Source organism: Eublepharis macularius, chromosome 9 (genome assembly GCF_028583425.1).
Source record: "Eublepharis macularius isolate TG4126 chromosome 9, MPM_Emac_v1.0, whole genome shotgun sequence".
Taxonomy (NCBI): Eukaryota; Metazoa; Chordata; class Lepidosauria; order Squamata; family Eublepharidae; genus Eublepharis; species Eublepharis macularius.
In genome coordinates, this window is record NC_072798.1 from 81421259 (window position 1) to 81441579 (window position 20321).

The 20321-nt window shown below is 41.7% G+C and overlaps 1 protein-coding gene across 1 annotated transcript in view; it reads right to left on the minus strand.

The window, feature by feature from the left end:
• CADPS2 (calcium dependent secretion activator 2) overlaps positions 1-20321 on the minus strand; it is a 474548-nt gene that overhangs the window by 186650 nt on the left and 267577 nt on the right. The window contains exons 10-11 of the mRNA XM_054988125.1: positions 9565-9673; positions 6726-6926 (exon numbers count right to left, since the gene is read on the minus strand). Coding sequence (XP_054844100.1) covers positions 6726-6926; positions 9565-9673 — 310 coding nt within the window. The remainder of the gene's footprint in view (positions 1-6725; positions 6927-9564; positions 9674-20321) is intronic.

A 20321-nucleotide genomic window follows, 5' to 3' on the forward strand; every position in this document is an offset into this window, starting at 1 on the left:
GTCACTATATTGTCTAGGCAAACCACCAAGATTTAAACATAACTCCAGAGAAATAGATAAACAGCTCAAAGCTGGAGGAACTCCCTTTCAGGGCCCAGGTGGCCCAATCGCATTTTTAAGTGTTCCTTTTGACCAAATCAACCCACACCTATTTTCAGGGCTGCGTATGTGTGTGCGCAATGTTTACTTTAACAGTGCACTGCACCTCTGGAAAACTTCGGAAATCATAAAACATACTGGCGAAACAGAGAATTTATTCCTGGAACAACGGTTTTTGTCAAATACACTCCTAGGTGCCTGATTGCCAAATATTGCATTTATATAACACACAAAAGTTTGAGCGTGTCTGTACTGATGGGCATTAACAAGATGTCCATCACAGACCACAAGATCAAAGAAACCTTGCATCTGGAAACCCATTTCTCAAATGGCAAACTGGAGCAGAAATGAACACACTGCTTGGCGCAGGGTCATTTCCAGCCTCCTGTTTTTTATACACAGCTTTTAATGAAACTAGCCTTAATGTAGTAATGGCAAAAAGCTCCTCTGACAGAAAACCAGGAGCAGGAATTTGTGTGTGTGTGTGTGTAAATTATAAATAACATACCATCTCAAATGGCACTTCAATCACAGACCCAAATTTATTGTTGTTCGCAGATTGCATCTTTCAACGCCTTTGAACCCCGCGGGTTTATCAAAAGATAAGCTCTAGTGATTGCTTTCGTAAATGGGTATGTTTTGTCAAAATCTTCAGTGTGAGTGTGTCTAGCATGTATGGACAGAAAAAAAGCCTTACAGTGGGCAAAAGGACTAGTTCTGCATTAGCACATTAAGCTCACTTAGAATCTCTACGCAACACTGGGGGGGGGGAACTGTTTGTGATCAACTCAAAATTGACTTAACCCTTACAATAAAGTCTCTGCTTCTTTGTTCCTTTAATTTCATATATAGGTCTTTTTATGTTCATTACTAGAAAAGATGCATCCTAAATGTAGGGTTTTTTTGGAGGGGGGACGCCCTGCCTAGTAGAAATCTGAAATTTCTATAGAAAAGGAGACAAAAGTTTATTGATTAAACCCAATTATAGAGTCCAGTTCATAATAAAACTCTATATTGATCTGTAGGCATGATGCTAACATAATCAGTCACATTTAGAAATTTAGCCCCAGATCATATTGATCCATGTCAAGTTCAACCTTCAGCTGTATTTGCAGATGGAAGAATTATTTAATTCAAGCTGAAGGATCTGCAGCATCCCATCTTGAAAAGATGCACAAACTAATTCATATCACTGGGCTCTGCATTGTCAAAGCAAGAGTCACATCTATGTGACAGATTTCACCAAGGTGGATACAGCAAATAAACTGTGTGACAGTACATTGATGATTTAAGCTATGAGATGATCACCCACTGAAACAGCACCATATATGATTAAACACCCTTTAGGGTACAATCCTGCACACAGTTAAATCCTAATAAAGTCAGTAAGACATATGTGAAATTCAGTGATAGTGAAGATGCACCTCAAAGGGATCCTCATCCATTCCAGGGCTAAATAAAAAACAGTTTATCTTATACATGACGATACAGTACACGTGCAAAATGTTAAGAAAAATAGAAACCAGTACAAATTAGCCTTATCTGGATGGCATTTTAATCCCAACACTATGTGATTTTGATTGAATAGTTTGTTAATGTTTTCACTTTTCTGAACCCCTCCCCATTTCCAAACAATTCCATCACAATTTATCAGGTGCCTGCTTGCTGCATAAATATACGCAATATAAAAAGAAAAAGAGAGAGAGAATAGCTTTCCTTTGTGCTTTGTCTTGCTTGTGCACATGAATTCAAGCAATCCCTCCCCAAAGAATTTGTAACCTTGATCTTTCATTATGTTATTACTGTGAGCTCTCTTTTATTAAAAGAAAGAAAATACACATTTGTTTGTGTGCAGTTTTTAATGCTTTTGAAGATCTAGATATATTTATTGTCTGCTGCTAGGCATTTAAGGCCTTGACTACTTGTTTATAAGTACATTGACACAAATTGATTATCAGTCTGCTGGCCCTGTGAGAACAAATTTGGGAGGCCAGCTAGCTAAATGAAACAAAGAAGAACCACAGTCCGGAGATGCACCAAGAGAAGAGAAAGCACTTTGTGCAGAGTCAGGATGTACAATAAAAGTCATGCCCATTTCAGCTGGCCATCTCCTCTTAGAGCCCGATTGTAATAAACCCACTTTATTTATCCCCGGAGCGGATCTTGAGCAGATCCAGTCTGCTCAGCTTTTCCTTCGAGAACTTGGAGGTGGTGGGGGGAGGGCATGTCAGAGCAGCAGGAGGATGGGAACAAAAAGTCAGCAAAGAGAACCTAAAGAGAGCTACTTGGAGGGTGGCAGGAGGAGAGCCTGCTGAAGTCTCCCTGTCAGTTTGGCATCTCTGGGTATGAAGGGGGCCATCGTAGGGCCCTGGGATCTGACGAATCACAAACTTAACAAATTGTTTTTCGAAATGGGACAATTTCATGAAAGTTCATGGTTTGTGGAACGTGACGAACCACGAAACTCAGGGTTCATTTTTTCCCCGTTTCGTGCCCATCTCTACTTGCAAAATTGCATGGCTATTTCAATAGGGAAAGGCAAAATCTCTAGCCTTGAAAACCCCAGCAGGGGTCAACATAGGTTGTCTAAGACTTGATGGATCTGTCCACTATTGTGATAGGTGACTCAGCATGCCTTGGATATTGCAGGGGGGGGGGGGCAGCCACTGCATGTCTCTGTGTGTATGTGTTAGTCTCTTGATAAGTAAGCTGCTTGTCTTTGTTTTAGGTGGGAAAGCCTCCCGACTCCTCTTCTCTCTTTGCCTCCATTGAGAGATTCTCTCTGTTGCCTTTTGGCCTCCAAACAGAGAGGTCGCATCAACCTCTCTCCTCTCCAATAGGGAATTACCCTCTCACACCCATGCAGCTTTGGTGCTGAACTAGTCAGCCATGGTATAGGGAAAGTAGTGCTTTAGACTAGGACTATTTCTGTCTTCCACAAGATATTGCCATGAATGGAATCTACCTCAATAAACTGTGAGTTCAATTTTTTACAATTTAATTGCCTGAGGATTGATTACTGCTGTTGGGAAAAATGCTTCTGACTGGGTAACTCTGCAACTAAACAAAATACAACTATTTTTAATATCCACCACCACCACAACACACACTCTCAAGCTTGCATGCGTCTTCCACCCAGTTTTTGGTTCTGTAAGAACACAGCCAGGGATCAAATCTTTTGTAATGTCAAACCTATGCTCCTTTACATATTTCGATGAAACTACTGGGTAGCCGTAGTGCTACCTCCCAGGAGATAGCTGCTGTAGTTTCCATTCTTCTCTGTCCACGTGGTCCTGTCTTCTTACTGGTAAAGCTTGTTCACCTCATTCAGACACAACAGAGACAATGCTGTGGGCAGTGATCTGAACTTTGGTCATGAGGATCATCAGTCTTGTTGCCTCACTTAAACTCTTCCCATGGGGCAACTGTGTCCTAGAGTTTGAAATAGAGTGAGTCTCTAACTCACTAAAAATTGTGGAGGGGTTTTCCTTTTTTGTATAGCTCTGGCTTTCTCCTTGGCACAAGGGTTGCTTGCAGGGAGCAACAATCTTTTCTGCCTGGAGAACTTTCGGCTGCAGGAATCAGTTGTTATGCTCCTACCAGATGAACTAACGGGGTTTCTGGCAAGGGAGAGGCTGTGTGCTCTTCGAATAGAATGTTTGTACATTGCGTGTGTGTGTAGGTTAGGGGAGATTATCATAGCTTTTGCACCACTGCTACATATTGACCAGTGCCTCCTGCACAGAGCCACTGTGGGGGTATCTTTGGTGTGCGAAACCATGATTGATAAGCAGCTGCAGAGTTGCCAAGAATATTTTGAAAGCAGTCAACATTGCTACATCAAATTTTTGGTTCTTCAACACTTCTTGTGCTTTCCGTGTTACTGTAGGAAAATGCTCTGGATCCCAGCTATGTTACGCTGGTATTTGCTGTACTGGTACCATGATATGAATATTTCGAGTTTTATGGTCAATTTTTCTTTGGTACACTTGGTTGCCTTCGAATTGTAATTTACCTACATCTTTAAAAAGGCAGAATATAATTTTATAAAATAAATGTACATGAAGAGCTCTGGACTACTGGCTAATGAGCCACTAATATATGCAAACTGCACTGAACAGAGACTACAAGACTAAAGTTCTGGGTGTATTGAACACTTGACATATAAGCTCAACATGATAAAATGTCAAGTTACGTTTTTTAAAAACTACTCTGTAGACCTGTTGATAAGACTTGTGCAATATTACTCTGAATAAACAATCTCATTTAGGACTGATTTGTATGAGCAAAAATATTAATTATGTTCCCTTTCCTCACTATTTTAGGCTCAAACTACCAATAACAGCGACAGAGCCATTTGCTGAAATCTTGGCAGCAAACACACATAAAGGAGATTGGGGGGGGGGTTACATGGTGGGGGGAGGTATGATGTAGGGAGAATTTATTGCCACATGCCTGTCTCTACAGAGACCTGCTCATAGCCATTCACAAGATTTTAAAAAATCAATACAAAAATAAAATCATAAAAAACAACAAAGTACAAAAATTATCAACATTAAAACCAAAAATAAAACAAGGAGCCTAATATACAATACTCAGTGTTACAAAAAGGTAAGATAATAATAGTATTCGTAAAACAGTTCTCAGTCTGAAGGAAAACCATAAAAATAGTAGTGGATAATTAAAAAGAAATGCTTTCACCTGGCATCAGAAGGACAGTATAAACAGGTCCCAGGACAGCCTCAAGTGAGGACACTCCAAAAGTAAGGCACTACCATTAAAATAAATCCTGTGTCGGATTGTCACTCGTTGTCACACCTCTGCAAGGAGTGGTGCAGAGAGCAGATGAGGCTCTTGGAGCACCCTATTTTGAACTAAAAAACAGACACCCCCCCCCACTTTACCCCCTCTTGGGGCAGACTAGGGGTTTAATAAACAAGTCCATCACTGTCAAGTGCCGTTTGAGCCTCAGGTAAAAGAAGATTCGTTTTGAATTGAGAACTCTGACCAGTACTGTGCTTCTGAGGAATCAGCGTATATTCTCTTACCCTGTCTTTTATCCCAAGACAGAAAAACGGAGCACAGAAACCCATCATTATCTAGGGATTCTTGTATTTGTGTTAAAAAGGTTTGCCATCACATGTCGAACAGGAATAAACTGTTCCATAGGATAAATCATGGTCAGAATTAAGGGGTGTTAGCCAACTATGTGCAGCCCCTCAGAACAACAAAAAACATTTTCGTAACAGATATAAATACTTGGGTGAAGGCTTAAAGGGAGGTACCCTGAAACGGTGTTGCCTACAGAAGGTCCCAGGTTTAATAACTGGAATCTTCAGTCAAAAGGACCGCGGGAGCAAAAGGGCCACTGACAGTCTGAGGAGAGACTAGTGAGCTAGATGGGTCAATGGCCTCATTTATAACATCTGCTTCATATGTTCATGTTTACAAAAGTTTTGGAGGCAAGTTTCTGAATGGTTCAGCACACTCCTAGCATATTCGAATACAGTATCTTGTTAATGCTGTAAGTCTTAATTTTAATTTGAAACTGGCCTCATCCTGTTTGTCTGATAATATTTAGTTTTAATGTGTGGAAAGTTTAAACATTCACTTGATTAGCATATTATTTTTAAAAAACCACCTAAAACACTACATTACGTCTGGCATACCAAATCAGTCTAAATGCACCGTGAAAACCTTACTAACAAAGTGAAATAAACTCTATTGATATATGTACAGTGTATCAAGAAATAAATACAAAGTATCAGTCAATATTACAAATTAATTCAAGTTTTGATGTACAATAATTTCTGGCTGCGCACCAACGCTCTAAGGCATCTTATTATAATGCATCTGCACAGCCAGAAATTATTGTACATCAAAACTTGAATTAATTTGTAATATTGACTGATTCTTTGTATTTATTTCTTGATACACTGTACATATATCAATAGAGTTTATTTCACTTTGTTAGTAAGGTTTTCATGGTGCATTTGTTTGCATGCTTTCTTGCTGTTTATCTTCGTGATCCTCTCACGTGTGGAGTACCAAATCAGTCTAGACATCAACAGTTTGATTGTAATGATCTAAATCCAGGCTTCCTCTTGCCAACGACTGGGCTGACACACTCCAGTTGAGCCCCAACAAACCCCAGCTATACCTGGCATCTGGGATACAGCCCAGTAGCTGACTGTCATTTGCTAAACCTGATGTGACGAGTTGTGAGTGACGGCTTCATCCTCCCAGGCGCTGTGTACAGCACCCTGCGTGGGATTCTGCCTGGGTGTTACTGTGACCACCCCAACCAATCACTTTATAATCACAGTGGATGCTGCACAACTGCTGTGCCATGAAGTGTTCAAGATCCACAGTATACATTTTAAAACAAACAGAATTACTAAAAGTAAAAAAAAAAGACCGTTTCCATGGGAATACACATTTGAACTATAACAAAACCAACCGCATATTTTTTAAAGGTAATCCAACGGCAGTAATGAGCCGCCAGTCAAGTGTTCCGTGGTTATTAACGGCACAAACCTGTCAAGGAAAATCAAGTTCAATATTGATTAATTACAATAAAGGATTTCATGAAGAGGAAAAAAAAACCCAAAACAAAATAAACTTACTCTGTGACAGATCTGCAAGGGTACTGTTTCCTTTTGAGTTTATCTTCTGGGCCTGACTTGCAGGGATGGGCTTATAAGACTGGCCCGTTGCTCTGTACATGGCTTGAACCCACAGGATTCTATCCTGCTCATCATCACTGGCAAATATCACAGTGTCGCCTTCTTTGACAGCATTGAAGAACATCTGGCCACCTTGGAGACCTGCAAAATTGGGAAGTCGGAGTCAGGGTGGCTCCAGCGATTTTGCTGCCTTAGGTGAAAATGAGTTGCATCGCCCCAACTCCTTGTCCTGTACAACTGAGTGGAATGAAGGGAAGAGAGGAGAAGCTGTATCTACCTCAGAGTCTAAAGAAGCAGACACGGTGTGGAGCAGGGAGAAGAAGTATATTCACCTCCAACGGGCATTACACCCAGTTGCCACTTCTTTTCCTTGTGAACACAGAGTATGTATAGACAAACCAACCTGCTGCTACTACGGGTGCCTTATTCTTTTTGTGGTGAGACTGAGTTTTGCTTTCCCTCTCCAATGTTCCTGAAATGGCACATGTCTCTTGCTTTGAGTTCCTGCCTCTCCCTCGCATGCTTTGAGCAACCTTTCATTGTAAAAGCCCCTTGGCATATATATCCTGTTAAATGTTCCTCCGTCTCTTCTTTTTAAAGGGGATTTAGTTCTTTCCCCTGACCTAACTGAAACACTGCTGTGGGGAGGGGAGGAAGAAGCGACTTTGTGTTTCAAAGGCCAGCCAGCTAGCTGTGTGATCTGCACAGGACTTTTCTACTGGAAAGAGGAAGAGGCGGTTGCTCCCAAATCTCTGAGGGTCAGGCTAAACGTGATGCCAAGCATGTGTTCATTGGCATGCTGGGTGACGCAATTTTACCTGGGAACTGTAGTTTTTAAAGAGAGAGCTGTGTGGGATCACTGGGGGAGAGGAACTTTGGAACTGTTTTATTTAGCAATCTCAATGGGGAGAGGAATGATCAGTTCCATCCTGCCCCTGCTTCCCAATGCTAGGGACAAGGCTGAAACTTTGCTTGGGGTTCAAAAAGGACAATAATGCAGAGGATCTGTGAGATCTTCTTCATAAACTTTGCTTGGGGTTCAAACAGGACAATAATGCAGGGGATCTGTGAGATCTCCATTAAAAAAAATTAAAGCAGGCATGCGGGGCTGCTAATTTGATAGCAGGGAGTGCCAGAGGTTTAAAACCTTTCCTCTTGGACTACTTTCACAAACTACATTTCCCTCCCCAGGTCCTGGTGTTAGTTCAATAAGGGCAAGTTAGACAGTTATGCATGCATACGTGCATGCACCAGCAAAGGACCCTGCAGTTTCCTTCAAGTAACAACAAAACCCCCCAAATAAACTGTGATCACAGAGCTCCTAATCTCATTTTGCTCTTTGCTGTGCTAGAGATGCAACTTTTATTTTAAGACCTCGCATCTGGCTTGCTAACCTTCATAAGACATTTAAATAGCAGAATCCACCCAGAGTGGGGAGGGGGCAGGGAGGGAGGGAGGGAGCTGGTCATTCCATTCCCGCTGAGATTGCTAAAGAAAACAATGGCAAAGTTTCAACATTGTCCCAGCTGTAATGGCAGCCACAGCAAGGCAGGGTGGGCGTTGAGTAGCCAGCAGAGGCAGCGGAGGGAGAGACTCCTTGCTTTCCCAGTGATCCTGAGCGTCTCCGTCTTATAAAATTAGTTCCCAGGTGGAATTGTGTCACTTGACACAATAATGACCACATGCCCAATGCCCAATTGTGTCAGTTGACACAATAATGACCATCATGTTTAGCCTGACCCTAAAAAAATCAGACACCTGACCAATAAGCGGACCACAGCAGGTTCACCACATAAACTGTGCACATCAGTAGTTACCTACGCATTTTCATCCCATTCTCCTTTGGGACAACAGGGTCTGAGGAGGTCCCGGCTTTCCATTTAACGATAGTGAACAAAACAAATCTTTTCTTCAGAAGGCAGAAATAAATCTGTTGCTTCAGTTTTCAAAGAAAATGGATAAATATCCATAACTTTAAAAAGGAAAGTCGTATTTTCCCCCCAGTAGTGGCTAATCTTATTTTTCTTACAATGCAGAATTTTTCTTACAGTACAATCCTAAGCAGAGTTTTTTCAGTCTAAGCTCACTGAAATCTGCTTCAGATTGCTGGTAATGTAGTGAGTAAAACTAGATCCTAGGCACAGCTTTTTTCAGGGAGAATGTGGGGGAACGGCGTTCCGGAACCGCTTGAAAATGATCTCATGGCTAGTGGCCCCGCCCCCTGATGATCTCCAGACAGAGGGGAGTTTAGATTGCTCTCCGTGCTGCTCAGTGGCGCGAAGGGCAATCTAAACTCCCCTCTGCCTGGAGATCAGGGGGCGGGCCCACCAGCCATGTGACCATTTTCTCTGAGGGCAACCCACTGAGTTCCACCACCTCTTTTCCCAGAAAAAAAGCCCTGGTCCTAGGTGTTGATAAAATCCAGTTAACCTAACATTTGCAAGTATTACAATTTGTTTTAATGACTGTACTGTATTACTGAGAGAAGTCTGTTGACTAAACAGTAAAATCTGCCTTCTCTATTACAAGACGGTCAGGGATGGAACAAGAGAATTAGCCAGATAATACAGTGCTGTAAATAATTTTTACTGTTTAGGAGCTCTGCATTTCACAACACCAAATAACTGAATATTCTATGATATTGGCAACTTTGACTAGCCTTACTTTCCAGTCATCACAGAGTGATTTTTGCATGGCTCCAAAGAGGACCTATTTGCAAGAATACAGCCAAGGAACCTGGTTAACCTACATAACTAGTGAGAATTACATCCCAAAATACCTGAATGAGGTGCCGTATAGTCCACCGTGTATCCTTCAAGCTGCATTAACTCCTGAGGCTCAGATTTCTTCTCTCTGTAGCTACACATAGCAAACGTGTACTGGCTAACCTGGGTAAAGAACATTTTAAGTTTGCAATATTTCATTACGTAATCTTAGTTATCCATCAGAAGACTACCAACATACAGTACATAGTTCACTGGAGGCAGTGACAACTAAGGTGCAATCTTATAATAAAGGCTTATGTTATTCAAGAGGGCTTACTCCCGGAATGGTGTCCTTAGGATTGCAGTCTAGACAGTAATGATTTGGCTACAAATTATCTTTCACATAACTACCAATCATGCAATAAAAATGAGAAATGAATGTAGCAGTACAGGATCAACTGGTGAACTTTATTCTCTTTTCCAAAAACATTGGCAATTAGGCATGATACCATTGATCTGAGGTAAAACGTAAAGTTATCAGTGCCTGTGATGCTACCATGAAACAGCAAGACGCAGATGGAACAAGGATTCATTGACTCTGTATAAAGTAAAAGCTATTTTCAAAAAACTGAAGCCGTACACAAATATGAGTTTTTAAAGCAACACATGCCATTCTATGCTGGGTTTGCCGTTTGCCTCTTTTCTCAGTTGTCTATGCCCATCACCTTTAATGACAAAACACACTGTGCATCTGGGAGCTGTTTTGTGCTCTTTTGGGAAGTGGAATTATCCTTTCATCTGGAGGGGTAGGAGCAACCTGAGGATCTGGAGGTGGGAAGTATAGAGAGACTAAAGTACAGTCAGGTGTACATGGCGGGGGGAAGTGTTGAACTGACAAGAGACACAACTACAGTAAACACAAGACATAGGTAGTCACGTTGGTCCATTGGTTATGTAATACCTTTTACTAAGAACAACCCATCTGGTCGTTATTCTCAAACTCCTATAGCACAAAGGGGCTGTATTTGTGGATCTCATGTACTAGAGGATTTACCTCATTATATCCTTTCTTGCCTGTAATATTCTGATCCGAGATCTAAGTTTTTGGTGGGAATTTTATCGGGTCTAAACTTATATATAGACATGGAGAAAATCTCATTTTTGCTCTCTGATATGGATGCGAACATTTCATATAGGCTGTTTCCACATGCTGTTAAAGTGACAGTCTACTTACTCAATGCTGGCGTTTTTTTTTTTTTTACAGATTCCAGACGCCTCCGATTTCAAAGCGGAAGCAGGCAGTTTGGCTTTCGTCTGATCAGCGTCTTTTCTGAGTCCGGGATTTCCCGCTCTTTCCTGTGCCAGGTCAAGGATGCTGATCAGACAGAAAACAAATTCCCTGCTTCCGCTTTGAAATTGGAGGCATCTGGAATCTGTAAAAAAACACGCCAGCATGAGTAAGTAGCCCGTTGCTTTAACAACATGTGGAAACGGCCATAGAGTTTCAATTTTTTACCTTTCCTGTTATGAAGATAAGGTCTAATGCAGCAAAGAAACAGGTCATTACCTGAACTTACAGTTAATCTATTCATTTCTGGTTTTAATTGACTTCTACTTTAGTGGAATTCTCCCCATGTTTTGGTAAATCTGTATTGCATACATAACCATATTTTACATAATTTTTATTTTACTTAATGGGGTCTTCGTAATCTTTTGATGGCCTATGGCTATACACAATAAACTCTGATGATGGTGGTGCTAAGAACAACCAAAACAACACAACACTGCTTGGAAGTTTTCCTTTTCTTTCAATCTCCTTTGTCCAGTAATCTTGAGCAGTGGATAAGGAGTCTTTATTTCTTTAGGGAAAATACGATGGAGAGGTACTTGGCCAAAGCCAGCATAGTCCTTAGATCTCTATCCACCAACAGATAGGGGACTATATTATCTTTCAATACAGTGGAAGGTAGTTTAGTTAAAATAGGTGCCAACTACAAGTTGAGATAGAAGTCAAAATCATATGGGGCAGGGAATCAACATTTTTCAAGTTACAATGGCAAAGTTTATTGGAATATAGCAAGTTGCAGAATCTCCCATATAGAACTGCTGAGGGGGGCAGTGTTCACGTGTGTGAGCACAAATGCTCTACAATAGCAAGGAACTGTTAGGTATTTGATGTAAGCTGGGATGGTTGGAGATGGAAGAATGCCAAAAAACTGGGTGGAGCATACTCTCCGAGCATGTATCACTGAGCTTCCCTCCAGAGATTCTTTTGGACATCAGGAGGCAAATACCTGCCAGCTGCCATCCTAGCATTTAAAGCCAAGGTAGTTCCATTGTTATTATTTGGGGTACCCTTGACAATCACCAAAATAAATGAGAAATATGATTCCTGTTTAATTTCCTTTCTGCACTCCATGTCTAACATACCAAAGTGTATCAATGGTCCAGCTATTCGGCTGGAATTTGTGGAACCATCATTAGAAGCCAAAGCCTGGATCACCACATTTATTTTTAGATTAAAAATTGTTTTTTCCCAAGAGAAGAGTTATTTACATCTACTTGTTAAGGATGTTTTTCAGAGTTCTTGGCAAAAACTAGTCAATAATAGATTACAGAGACTGAGCTTCTCTTTTGAGACCTTAAAACAAATGAAATACTCCTCCACATGTAAACTGACTAAATCCAAAATGTTATAGTTCGATAAATGGAACTCTAGCTATAGAGCAAGAAAGGTATGCTATTTGTACTATCTGGGTCTCCTTATTCCAAAGATCTTACTTGCATACTGTAAATTTCTAATCATTTACAAATACAGAATACTTTTTACTAAGGCCAGATTAAATGTAGAGATGGGCACAAACCAGAAAAAACCCGAACCATGTGGTTCGTGGTTCGTCAAATTTCATGAACCACAAACCACAAACTTTCACGAACCTGCTCTTGGTTCGTGAACTGGTTCATTTGGTTCATGAAAAGTCACATCCAGGTCAGAAAATCATCACTTCTGGGTCAGCAGAAGGTCTGCAGGAAGTCCATCCCCTGTTGCCTAGGAAACTAGGCTGTCTGTGGTGACGAACCAAAAAACCAAAAAAAGAACCAAACGAACCAGCCTAAAGTTTGTGGCGGTTCGTCAGAAATGGGACCTGATGAACCACTGGTTTGTGCTCAATTTTGGTTCATATTTTGGTTCGTGCCCATCTCTAATTAAATGTCCTGCCACTAGGGGAGTTAGCAGGCAGGTTTTTAGGGATTCCCTTTTCTGATTGTTTCTGTGATTGTAAATCAGGGAATCTAGATACTAATTGTCACCTGTAAGAAGCATGTACTTGTCAGAGATAAATGGATCTCAGTACACATCCAGAAGTGGGGGCGTGTTTCAAAAGAAATAGTAGTTACAAAGCTTTTAGCTGATATTGCCATGAGTGTAACTCTTGCTGTGGCAAAATGTTTATTAACGACATATTTTATATTTTGTATTTAGCATTTTGGTTATTTCGTTAACCATTTTATTGAATTGTATCATTTTGTATTTTGAAAAAGAGAACTGCTGAACCTTAAAGGCCAATACAGGAATACATTAATCAGAAAAAGAGAGGAAATTCACATGATATAGGGGCTCCTGATCTCCAAAATAAAAAACAAAAATTCCAGTCTCTTTTGGTCAACCTCTAGAAACTTGGATAGAAGATCCCACCTCCCTTTCTTCTGTATTTGTGCTTCAGAATGGGTGCTATTCTTTAAGGAAATATTCTCCTCTGAAAACACTACCTCATGAGACTTGATCCCTAACAATCTCCCCTTCGGGCCTGCTGTTACCAAGCTGGAAGTAATCTACATGATCAAGTGCTTACTCTCAGGGAAAGCCCAAGGTTTCGACTTAGTGCTTAACAATTTGCTCAAGGCTAATCCAGCATGATGGGCTACGATTCTAGCTCCAATTTTCTCTGAGATCAACCTTTCAGGGAAGATTCCTCCAATTTGGAAACACTCTATTATTGTTCCAATTTTTAAGCAAGGTTTCATGGGTCCAGCAAACTATCAACCTATCAATCTTCTCTCATCACTGGCAAAGCTGTGTACCTCATATCTATACCTCAAATTAGAGGAACTGATAACCTCAAACAACATTCTCGGGTGAGAACACATCGGCTTCAGGAAGTTTTCAAGTTGCCCATAACTATTAATCAGAGAGGATGTTAGTCAAATGGAAGTCTTAAAGGCCTTTTTTCTAACCTGCCCTGCAAATTCTATTGTTTTTTAATATCCAGTCTAACTAAGAGTACTGAGCAACTCAAAAACTTGGTCCATATTTGTCTAATTTTGGCTGCTCTTAATAAAAGGTTACATGATACTTGATTTGGAAAATAAATATGTGAGGAAACTTAACAAAACAGTAATAGATCCAATCCTTGTTAAAAACAATGTTGGGCTGGGACTGTAATTTTTCAGTCCATGTACATCTTCCTTTCACGGTTTCTGCTGTAAGCTAATAAGAACAACACAGGAAGCTGCATTATACCATCAGGCCATTGGTCTATTTAGCCAGGATTGTCTTCGGCAACTGGCAGCAGTTTGATTCAAGTTCCCCCCCCCCCCAGTCTTGCTACTCATTCTTTTAACCAGATGTGCCAGGGACTGGAGCTAGGTCCATATAAGTGCAAAGACTTTAGTTAAGGGGAAGAAGAAACATTCTCATGGACAGATCTATATCAAAAACAGTTTTCCTAGTGTGAGATGACTTTGAATGTCCATTGACAAACCACTTAGGCATTTCTTGTTTGTTATAGTCTGTAGGCATAATTCTATTGATCTGTGTCAATCAAGAACCACAGGATTCAGTTCACAGAAATGAGCTACAGTGAATATTCATGGACAAGGAAGACTTCATTCAATGATCAAAAGTGCTATACGTGAATTGGCAGGATCCCTGAACAGCTTTTCCCACCAACAGTGTAAATCTTACATTGTATACATAGCAAGCAGACCTTGCAAATTAAAGGAACTTAAATGTCCAACTAGATCAGATCTAGTAAAAGAAGTTGGGTGGAAATCAAGTGTATCAATAGAAGGATCAATACCAAAAGGCTCAAAGCCACCAATGTATGCTGATCTAAAAGCCTTTGTTTATACTGTCAATAGTGCTGCAAGTGGTACATACAGACTCAGGACCTGATCCAATTTACTACACCAATTGAGCAGCAGATATTGACTAAACATGATAGCTGTATACTGATCTTTAGTCTCAACATGAAGTTCTATGTATTATCATCCTGCTAGTGAGTTGAAGAAGAGCATAAAGAACACAGAATAGGAAAACACAAAGAGTGGTGTCGTCAAAAGTAAGTTCCTTGCAAATTTGGTGGAGTTTTCTTGAAAAATGACACCATCATCCCCCCCCCACACACACACACATACCTCAGACATTTTTTATCATAGGGAATAATGGCCAGAAAAATTTGGGATTCTCTAACTGGATTAGAGAACCTGACCTGGATTTCAGGAATACTGATTTTTTTTGGTATCTCTGAAACTTGCATCTGGAGCACCCCCCCCCCCCATTTTTTTTGGTGCACAACCCTAGATGATATGTTGGCTTCTCCACCCAACCTTGTCTGCTGTATGTAGTGGAAGAGGAGACTCCAAGAAGGCACACAGTACAATCTCAAGCAGAGTTACACTCTTCTAAGCCTTTGACTTCAATTGGTTTAGAAGGATTTAAATCTACCTAAGGATTGAACTGACTGCGGAACAACCTGTATCTCTTCCAGGCTCATCAGGGTCTGTTTGCTCACGAGGTTTAACTGACTTACTGGATGATGGGTCACCAAGGATGGCCTCCTCACCCAAGAAATTTGTGGGAACTGGCAAGGAAGGAGGGCCAAACCACCGCACTCTTCCTTCTGCCCTACCTTCTCCATTCCCATTAACCGCTACTTGTTTGTTTGTTTATTTTATTACATTTATAACCTGCTCTCCCTGCAAGCAGGCTCAGAGCAGGTAACATCCATTAATAAAAATCTCATTAAAATATATTAAGTGCAGAAGGCAGCAGCTCGTCACTGCCACCCATATGTCAAACCTGGCCTAATACATCCCATGGGATGGGTGATGGCATACACATTAGATGAGTTGGCAGACAATCGGGAGAAGGGGGCTACACATTAAATTCCATCATAGTTCTAATCGTGCCATCTATAAGTCCCCATCACAGAAATATTCCCATGCAGAAATTCAAGCCTGTTCATGGATTATGCTTGCCTGACACATCCGCTAATGCAGTGTACCCCTCTGTTCCTGACCTCAAACCATCACGTTTGCATAGGAGCTTCCACATATAGATTCTAACTAAATGAACGCCATACTCAGGGGCTTTTTCACAGAATTATATGAACACCAAATCTTTTTGTGAATCATAAGCCTCTGAGATATAGCACCCTCTCCCAAACTGGGTCAAATGGGCGCTATTCCCAAAGCTGTTGCACACGTCCAGGAAGGTGAAAGCAAAGGGCCCTGAAACGAGCCAGGTTTTGTTATTCGTACCCTGTAGAACTGTAAAACAGGGTTGTGCTTACCTGTAGCTGTTGTTCATCGAGTGGTCTTCTATGCAGGCACACGTTGGGACTGCGCATGCCACTGAGAAAATTTCTAGAGCTTTCTCAAAGACTATGAGAGCCCCTCTTCCCTGCCAGAAACATCACATGACCAGAAGGAGGGGTGTTATTCCCGCCAAAGATAACACCCCCCCTGAAATTAAGGTTCCAGAGAGTTCACAGAGAGGCAGGAGGGAGGGATGTGTGCCTTCACAGAGGACCACCCGACGAACCACAGTTACAGGTAAGTGCCACTCAGTTTTCATCTTTGTGGCTTCTGTGCAGTCCCACATTGGGAGAGTAGCAAGCTCGCTTACTGAAGGAGGTGTGCGTAAAGCTCACAAAGTAAGAGATTTGAGTGGATCATCTTCCCCTCAGATGCTTAGCGTCTCAAATGACATTAACCCAGAGGTGCTTCTAAAGAAGCTGGGAGCTCTCTAAAAGGGTACTTGCCAAACTACAAGCAGGAATGCAGCAAGGAGAAACAGCACTCTGGTGGGAAGGACTGGGCTACGTAAAGGACACTGAACAGCCATTCACTCAAGCGAGAGTGTGATAGCCTGTACCACCCTATAAAGGAAGGGATGTGTAAGGATACTGCCAGGTCTCTCTTGGAACCTGAATGACTCAGGGCCAAGCTACACATGACGAATGACACTTGAACGGCAAGTGTATTTCTCCCTGTTCACTTGCCCTCCACTCAATCCACTTGCCGTTCAAGTGTCATTCGTCATTTGTAGCTTGGCCCTAATACAATCAACAGTGTTATGAGACATGAGGGCCAGGGCAATGGGCGCATTGACATTGTGAAACACTATGAATGGGGGGACACAGGTTAGAACCCACAACATCTTCATTCCACAGGTGCAAGTGCTATACTCTAAAAATGAGGTGCCAAACCAGGGAGGTGCAAAAAGTTAACAAGGGTTACATTCCTACTCTGAATGTCTTTGGAGATCCAATAAGGAAGAGGAAAGTTTAGAGAATTTGAGTCCCAAACATAATCAATAGCACAAGAAGAAGGGTGCAAGTCTTACTATAGCCTCAGTAGAGACTCATACCCATTTAGAGGTACAAGGTATAGTACTCAAGGAGAAGCTGTTCCTACTCAGGAAAACAAAAACAAAAACTGAGACTACTGCTACAGTGCAGGAAAGGGAGCTGGCCCAAACTGCCCAAGTCACAGATCCACACCTGAATAATGAAAACAGTGAAACAGGTATGATGGGGCCCCAAAAAAGGACACACAGTATGCTCCATCAATGAACCTTGTGCTGCTAGCAGAACAATCTGCAAAGCAGAAACAGCCAGGGGATAAAACATAAAAACAGATTACCTTGCCCATGGGCTAGCAAGGCTATTCCCCAATGACGGAGATCCCTGGAAGCAGAGGAGCAAACAAAAGGGCAGGCCATGGACCATCACAGTGTGTCACAAGGCCAAATCGTTCATGCCTCCAATTAGAGTATCTAGGAGTTGGCGCCAATAAATTGAGGAAAACACAATTGCAATGTATTGCAATGACATGGAGCAAATGGACAAAGAAAGGTAAGGTATGTCTAATACTCTAGGTGAAAGAAGTGGTAGTATGACAAAGTCATTTTGCAGAAGATTGGGAAACACCTGAAGACACACCCTCAGAACAGAGACCCCACACCACAGGGGCAGCCCCTGAGATGACATTAACTCCCAGGGTCACAGCATCATAAGAGAGCTCTAGGAGGAACAGAGCACTGAAAGCATGAGAAATGGTGCACATATGCTCTGACTAGGAAAGAAAACAAATTGGGTATCCCTTGAAGTGTGAAACTTAAACTGAAGACTAAATTCTGCCTAGGTGACTCATACAGGTATGTAAGAACGCAGAACTGCAATTGTGAAAGTGAAAACACTGAACAATCTTAGTAAAGTGTAGATTGACTAAGACTGAAAAGACACTTTTTCAATTAGTAGGACAAAAAAGGGGGGTTGCCATGGAAAAGGTCAGTATCCAACCATCAATGGAGCAGAGAGAAAAACTCTATTGCAGCCTCAAGTGGGATATCCTAGTTGTCATGCATTTTTTGGACAATCCAAAGTGCTGAAATTGTGCCACTAGCAGTCTGCACCCCCAACAACAGAGAGTCTCTGCAGGAAAGATAGAGAGATGTATAAATAAGACAGCCAGGCACCACTGTATAGACTATGGGCCAAGCTACACATGACGAATGACACTTGAACGGCAAGTGTATTTCTCCCTGTTCACTTGCCCTCCACTCAATCCACTTGCCAGGCAAGTGTCTTTCGTCATGTGTAGCTTGGCCCTATAATACACAAAATTAGAATACCCGGACCTAAAATAGGCTTTTCCATCTGCTCTCCTTAACAAATAAGGAGCACTCAAAAATAACACCCTTTTTTCTGTCTCAGGTGAAATACTCAACTGAATAGTTCAATTAATGAGAGGATAGGACCTCTCTTAAGCAGAGAGATGGGGAAGATCTTGGATCTTTTGAGCCCGCAAAGGAACACACTTGTGAAAAAGAATTGTAGGAAACCTGTGAGTGGTGGACAAGCCAGCAGGCCACTGAATTTTTACTTTCTCTTGTATAGTAAATAATCACTGAGGATAGACAAATGAATTTAAAAGATTTGGCAGCAAGCCTATTCCTCCTCATACAGTGTTGTCTATCCAGACTGAAGAATTCAGAATCTCTATGTGAAGTCACAGTAACAGCTACTACTTTCAAAAGAAATCACTAAGTCCTAACATGGACTAGTTCCCGATTAAAGGAACAGACTTGTCACATACACTACAGTTGTGGACTATGAAATACAGATATCTCTGAAGGAGTAAGATGAAGTCAAGAAAGCTCATATCAAATAAATGTTAGTCGTTAGAGAGCCACTTGGCTTTAATCTCAATATACAAAAAGGCAATCTGGTACTGGAGATGTTCAATGGCATGTGTGTGTGTATGTGTGATTTTTCATGAAGATTGGACCTCAAGGGTGCCAGGGAGGGGGGCAGGTACCTTTACACATGCTGGCACAAAGCCACAACCTTGGAGAAGGAGCTGTTGTGAGGAGGCTCTGACAGGCCACACTTATGGTCTTAGCCCTTGGTACTCGAGGATGCCCGGGAGGGGGCAGGAACCTTTACACAGGTTGGCACAAAGCCACAGCCTTGGAGAAGGAGCCGTTGTGATGGGCCATGCCTCTGGACTTAGCCCTTGGTAATCCAGGGTGCCAGGGAGGCAATCAGGCTGGCATGAAGCTGTAGCCTTGGAGAAAGAGCCCTAGTGAAGGGGCTCTGCTGGACCACATGTTTGGACTTAGCCCTTGGTAATCAAGGGTGCCAGGGAGGGAGAAGGTTTAATCAGGCTGGCATTTTCCAGCATCTTGAAGAGGCCTCTTTTGAGCCATAACAATGAAAGGAAAGACAAAACTTTTCTTCTTTAAATGTATTTATTTGTCACTAGAACGACTACTGATTGTCAACAACTTTTAAAAGAAATAATTCTCCTCAGCCTCAAGAATGAGACGAGGGAAAAGCAGAGAACAGCAGTGGAGATCCTCTGCCTTGTGGCATCAAAAAGAGAACTGAGGGAATAACGTCCATCTCCCTGGTAATGTGTTTTTTCGCAGGCAAGTGCCAAAGGGAGGAGGGGCACTCCTAGTCTTCTAGAAAGCTCCAGGAATCTTCTCCATGACTGGTCTGCATGTGAACAGTCCCAATGTGGAATTGCACAGAAGCCACGAAGATGAACCTGTACATGTCTGGTTAGGACTTATTCTTAATAGCTTGTTTAGTTTTTATACTGATAATTCATGTTTTAATGATTTTATGGGTTTTTAAACTTGTACGTTCACCAGATCTGGGTTGGGAAATTCCTGCGGATTTGGGGTTGGAGCCTGCGGAGGAACTTCAGCAGTGTATAATGCCCTACCAGAAGGTTGGCAACCCTGCTTGTAAGCCACTTTGAGCAGGACTGTGGAGAACTGGCATATGAATTCCCTAAACAAACAGAGTTGCTTTCTGTAGAATGTCCTGGAAAGATTTTGAGAGCAGGATCAAACAGTCAGATCCAGTACATGAACACATACAGGCTCATGGATCACTCCAAAGTCACACGAACAGGATATGCTTGGTTGCAGCTGGTCATTAAGGAACATGGAGTAGTTTGAAGGATTAAACTGTACAGCAATGATACAAAGGTTTTTTTTAAAAGTTTGAACAGTAGAATGTTGTGAGACTTC